Consider the following 6,038-nt stretch of genomic DNA (forward strand, 5'->3'; position numbering starts at 1 on the left):
GTTTTTTACTGTAAAAGAGTTTTTACTGTGTACAGACATTCAATACTATACATTATTTAGTACAATACTACAGTGGGAGAACAAGTATTTGATACACTGCCGATTTTGCAGGTTTTCCCACTTACAAAGCATGTAGAGGTCTGTAATTTTTATCATAGGTACTCTTCAACTGTGAGTGACGGAATCTAAAACAAAAATCCAGAAAATCACATTGTATGATTTTTAAATAATTAATTTGCATTTTATTACATGACATAAGTATTTGATCACCTACCAACCAGTAAGAATTCTGGCTCTCACAGACCTGTTAGTTTTTCTTTAAGAAGCCCTCCGGTTCTCCACTCATTACCTGTATTAACTGCACCTGTTTGAACTCGTTAACTGTATACAAGTCCACACACTCAGTCAAACAGACTCCAACCTCTCCACAATGGCCAATACCAGAGAGCTGTGTAAGGACATCAGGGATAAAATTGTAGACCTGCACAAGGCTGGGATGGGCTACAGGACAATAGGCAAGCAGCTTGGTGAGAAGGCAACAACTGTTGGCGCAATTATTAGAAAATGGAAGAAGTTCAAGATGACGGTCAGTCTCCCTCGGTCTGGGGCACCATGCAAGATCTCACCTCGTGGGGCATCAATGATCATGAGGAAGGTGAGGGATCAGCCCAGAACTACACGGCAGGACCAGGTCAATGACCTGAAGAGAGCTGGGGCCACAGTCTCAGAGAAAACCATTAGTAACACACTACGCCGTCATGGATTAAAATCCTGCAGTGCACGCAATGTCCCCCCGCTCAAGCCAGCACATGTCCAGGCATGTCTGAAGTTTGCCAATGACCATCTGGATGATCCAGAGGAGGATCCAAATATTAAGTTCTGCTTTTCTGATGTATCAAATACTTGTGTCATGCAATAAAATGCAAATTAATTACTTAAAAATCATACTATGTGATTTTCTGGATTTTTGTTTTAGATTCCGTCACTCACAGTTGAAGTGTACCTATGATAAAAAATTACAGACCTCTACATGCTTTGTAAGTGGGAAAACCTGCAAAATCGGCAGTGTATCAAATACTTGTTCTCCCCACTGTATACTTGCAGTGCATTCAGTATACAATTTATTCATAATTAATTTATATACTACTGTAATTTGTCATTACTATACTTTTTAACGTAATTGCAGAATTTGTTTACTTGTTACAATATACTTTTTTTTTCCTGTAACTGCATGCTTTGGGTTCTGTGTTCTCCATTTTTTTTATGTATAGTCTAACTATGTAGTGTCTATCTGTAGTGTTTATAATATTGACTCATGTGTGTATGATCTGAAAGCATTGTTTGATTTTGAGCACAAATAAAATGGTTTTGAGGCAGTTGTTTCATTCTGCCAGAAGAGTCTGAGGTTCTCTGAATGTGGTGCGAAAATTTGGTTTTGTGTTTAAGGTTTAGAGAAAGTGAGTAATGGTTTCAAGCAAATGTGTTTTAGCAATTCAGAAAAACTGTAATGTTTTACAGAAAAAGTGATTGATCTGACAATTTGGTTTAGGCGATTGAGAATTTGGTTCAGAGCATGGGGTTTAGCGTTTTAGCAATTCAGAAAAACTGTAATCATGTTTTCTTTTTGTGAAATGAAATGAATCAAATGTTTTTGTTCATGTACTATATTGTTTTTGGAATATATTCTGATTTCCATTGCAAAATGCAAACTTTGGAAATGCATGGATGTATTGAATGGTTTTATAATGTGGAGAGAAATAATTATTTTCATCAATGTGCAGTACTGGACTTGTGTGTTATGTTTTGTCACTATATTCATGTACTTCACTCTAACAATATCTCTGAAGAAAAAAAAAAAATCAAACACAGACTATCGTCAACTCAAGTCACCCTTATATATTTATTTCTTATTTACAATTTTTACAATACAGATTGTTTCGAAGAAGCTTTACAGTGATAAGAGGAAAATAATGCAACAAAGTTTGTTTAGGCTGTACAGCGGATCTACAAGAAATTAGAAAAGTAGAGATGTTTAACGTGTTTAAGTTTGAGCAGTGTAAAAGTGGTTCAAACAGAATCAGATCGTATCAAAAATGGTTTTGTTAAATTATTCTAAAGTTTTGAATGAAGTGTTTCATTTTGCAAAAGAACTGTGTTCTGCTACTTGTGTGTGAGGATGTGTGAACTGTGTGTAGTGTTTTGACAAAATGAGCCTTAATTGTTTTGTAAAACCGTGCTTAAGCAATCGTAAAAAAAACTTTAGAGGATCGCCCTCTGCTACTGGACCATCAAATGAACACAGAATTTTTCGAGCAAGATTAACTTCCTTGTTCCTTGTGGTGTAACAGTGATTATAAAAACATGAAGATGTGTTTTATCTGATTTACCCTCTGTCATTACATAATGACAATTGTGCATTTATTTGCTTTGGTTATGAATATGGTGCATTCACAAAGAAAAATTTCCCTACATTTTGAAACTGTTTACAAGTCACTCAACATTAGGTTAGACACACAACACAAAAAAGAGGAAATGAAACTTAGCAATATTTTAACTCTATAAATGACAAATAATTGAATGAAGCAAATCCTGAGTTTATTGTAAGTACAAATGAACACATAACACACTCTCTTGAGATAAATAAAGAAAATCACTGTTAACATTTTGACAGCATCCAAGTAAACATATTTTTCCTTCTATTATTATATTAGATGATAAAATCGCTCCTCAGTGACAATAATAATGAAAATGTATGAAAGTAACAGGGATGTATAAAATTGATCAAGATCACACCCAAGATATTATAAAATAAACACAAGTCAATGCCATATCTCTCTCTCATCTATCTCTGTGTGTGTTTTGATGCAGTTTGTCAGTTTAAACTCATCATAAATGCTTCATATTTCAGTTACTTGCTGCTGAAGCCTCCTTGAATGATAGGTAAACTGTTTTCACACTGGAATCTTTATTCGTTGACGGTCACAGACATGGGATTGTCATACGCTGCAGTCTCTAGGTTATCCACCTTCTTTCGGCGGAGTTCGGGAGGAGGTCGAGGTGGAGGGTTTTGAGGAGGTTCTTTGATGCTCTCCCCAACACGCTTTGGTGGCTCTGTCCGGGGCAGTATTGGCTCCCAATGCTCTCCATGAATAGCTGCCTGTGATGCAGTACAATCATGTACAAAAGGCTGAATTTAATGTGAATAATCTTTACAACAAGGCCATATTGCCACACAACTAAATACATCCAAACATAGATGTTGTCCCAAGACTTCTTTAAAGGACAAGTTCGGTATTTTACACTTAAAGCCCCGTTTACAGATCGTACAGTAGTTTTTGTCAAACACAAACAAACGAAAACTACGATAAAACCTGTTGGAAAGCATCTTTTGCAGTGATTTTTGTGTGAGCATATCAGTGAACAACCCCTGACCACTCGGTGAGTTTCACGTCTTTGTAAACGAAAGTTTAATGCGTTTTTTGGAAGGAGTGTTCCAGTGCCCATAGGCTGCCATTCTGTAGGTGGGGGGGGGGGGGGGGGGGGGGAGCGAAAGAAACCTAAAATTCTCGGGACAGCAGCATGTGTCCAAATTTGAATCTTAACCGTTCTATTTCATCAGAAACAATCTGTAAACGTGGGCTTTAAGTGTAAAATACCGAACTTGTCCTTTAAGTGAGTTCATATGAGTCTAATGAAGGGAAATACACTGTACTAAAATACTGTGGGATGGATCATCATACACTTATATAATCTGTCAGCATCACTTGTCAGCACAAAGACAAAGAACCATATATGTTTTTAAAGCTTGAGTTCACTCAAAAAGGAAAATGCTTTTATAATTTATTCAGTAGGCTAGAACTTAAAAGGAGAATGTGAATGTTTCACAGAATGTGCATATGGACTACATGTAACGTCATACGAGTTTGAAACCACATGAGGGTGAGCAAATGACAGAATTTTCAGTTTGGTTGAACTGTTCACTGTAACAGTTTGAAAGTGAAAAAGGGGATTTTACAAGAGGAAGCATCTGAACATGAAGCAATAAGATCTTCTTTTAGTTTCCTATCTTCTTTTAGTTGTGGTTGCATTCACATTCATTCAGTCACTGAATTATTGTGGATCTGTTTGGAGGTACTTACCGAAAGGTAGATTAAACTGGCAATTGCTAGACACACACTTCCCAGAACTGTGGCTAACATGAACCCTCCAGGAACACACAGCCTGCAGGGTAACACACACAGAAACACAGGTAAGTTGCTGTCTTATCCCGCAACAATAAAAGTTCATGGACACATGACAACAACTGACAGAAGAATGACAGACTTACGCAGCGTGCAAGAACGCTCTGATGTAATAGTTTCTGGTCAGGGGTCCAAAAGCCTTTACACATGCTGTGAAGCAGTACTGACCACTAAAACATAAAAAAAATTAATTATATATAGCTATTTATATATGTATTAAAGCAAAAAAGCCTTTCAAGAAAAGTGTATGATTCAAAGCACACAAGGAAGTTTTCACTCTATACAAAAAATGACTCAGTCCAAAATGTTTTTATGTGGTGAAATCACCAGGCTGTACTTCCTGTAATAACTTAACTTACAGTCTCAAATGAGGTCAGATTGATACATATTAAAAACTTACGTTCTCTCAACACTGGTGCCTTTGCCCCGTTTGCTGCGCGGATATTCAAGCAAACACACAAACACACCGGCAGCACTATCACAGTAAAGGATATAAATGTAGACACTAGAAATACACTTGGGAACTTTACAACAAAACAATGGTAGGCTACTTTATCAGCCGAAAGACTAAAAGAACAAATGAGGAAAAGAAAATGAAAAATGAGGTCAAATCAAAGCCATTAATAGGAAAGATTCCTGCAGAGGTTGTAAGGATACATGCCGAACGCTGCAAACTGCCAGCCTCTGAACTGACCGGCCACTCCGACGATTCCACCAGTCGCATAAACTGCAACAGGAAAAAAGTTTTATGTCATCATGTTTTTTTTTTAAATGTCACACACGCCTGCATTACCTGACATATATTTTTAAGATACAAATAGTAGACCTATATAAGAATTTAAACATTGTTCTTTCACATTTAACAATTAGCTCAGATAGCCTACTGAAAATCAACTTCTTGGAAATAAATAATAGGCTATACAATAATAATAATAATAATAATAAACATCACGGAATGAACGACCGCTTACAGTTTTATACGTTAACACATTTAGTTATGTAGTAGGCGTATTCAAATATTAATGTAAGTGTAACTTCCTCGTTTAAATGCTTTAGACAGCCAAAAACAAAACAAAACAAAAAACCAAAAAAAAAAAAAAAAAACCAGAATGAGATAAAGAATTAGAGTATATGTGTGTTCTTACTGAGTCCAGCAGCCAGAGCTTGCTCGTTAGCCCACATAGCCCACTCAATCTTCCCCATGGCCACTTGAGTGCGTGCTGACACTGATAAATGAAGTATATTTTCAACTTAATTCTATAATACAAGTGGGTAGTGGCCAGTGTTTCGTAACCCCAACCCTTTCATTTCATCACTTCCGCTTTTACTTTGCTCTACGTTTCATCAAATTGACTCCTACTCCTGCGAGGACATATGACGCAAACTCTGAATCAACATGCTCCACCTATGCTACATTCTCCATAAATTGTAATCATTGTTCACAACTTATAATAATAACTGAGCTCATTGTTTCCGCCGTAAATTAATACTTTATTAGCTGCGTGATTTGTGTACATTACTTGGACACAGTCACCTCTGATAACAGATTCTTCTTAATTGTAATTTAGACACATGCAATTTCTGTAAAGCTGCGTTGAAACGATGTGAAAAGCGCTATACAAATAAATGTGAATTGAATTTAATCAAATTATTCAGTAAATTCGTTAAAGGCAAATTAAAGCGCTAGAATGGACATGTCAATAAAGAGAATGACCACAGGAGGCGGGACGACAGCAAAAATGAACCTTCTTATTGCTCAGACGAGTGAGGTCGAGTCTAAAATCGAACTGCTCTCTT

The 6,038-nt window shown here is 36.6% G+C and overlaps 1 protein-coding gene across 1 annotated transcript; it reads right to left on the reverse strand.

Moving 5' to 3' along the window:
* Positions 1-1,877: 1,877 nt before the first annotated feature.
* On the reverse strand, positions 1,878-5,551 carry cyba (cytochrome b-245, alpha polypeptide). The gene is made up of 6 exons (XM_079874196.1): positions 5,387-5,551; positions 4,899-4,968; positions 4,642-4,716; positions 4,328-4,411; positions 4,140-4,221; positions 1,878-3,157 (listed from the first exon to the last, which is right to left on the reverse strand). The coding sequence occupies exons 1-6, from the start codon at positions 5,442-5,444 to the stop codon at positions 2,966-2,968; spliced, it is 561 nt and encodes a 186-aa protein (XP_079730322.1). The 5' UTR covers positions 5,445-5,551; the 3' UTR covers positions 1,878-2,965.
* Positions 5,552-6,038: the final 487 nt, after the last annotated feature.

The sequence above is a fragment of the Squalius cephalus genome (assembly GCF_949319135.1).
Source record: "Squalius cephalus genome assembly, chromosome: 6".
Taxonomy (NCBI): domain Eukaryota; kingdom Metazoa; phylum Chordata; class Actinopteri; order Cypriniformes; family Leuciscidae; genus Squalius; species Squalius cephalus.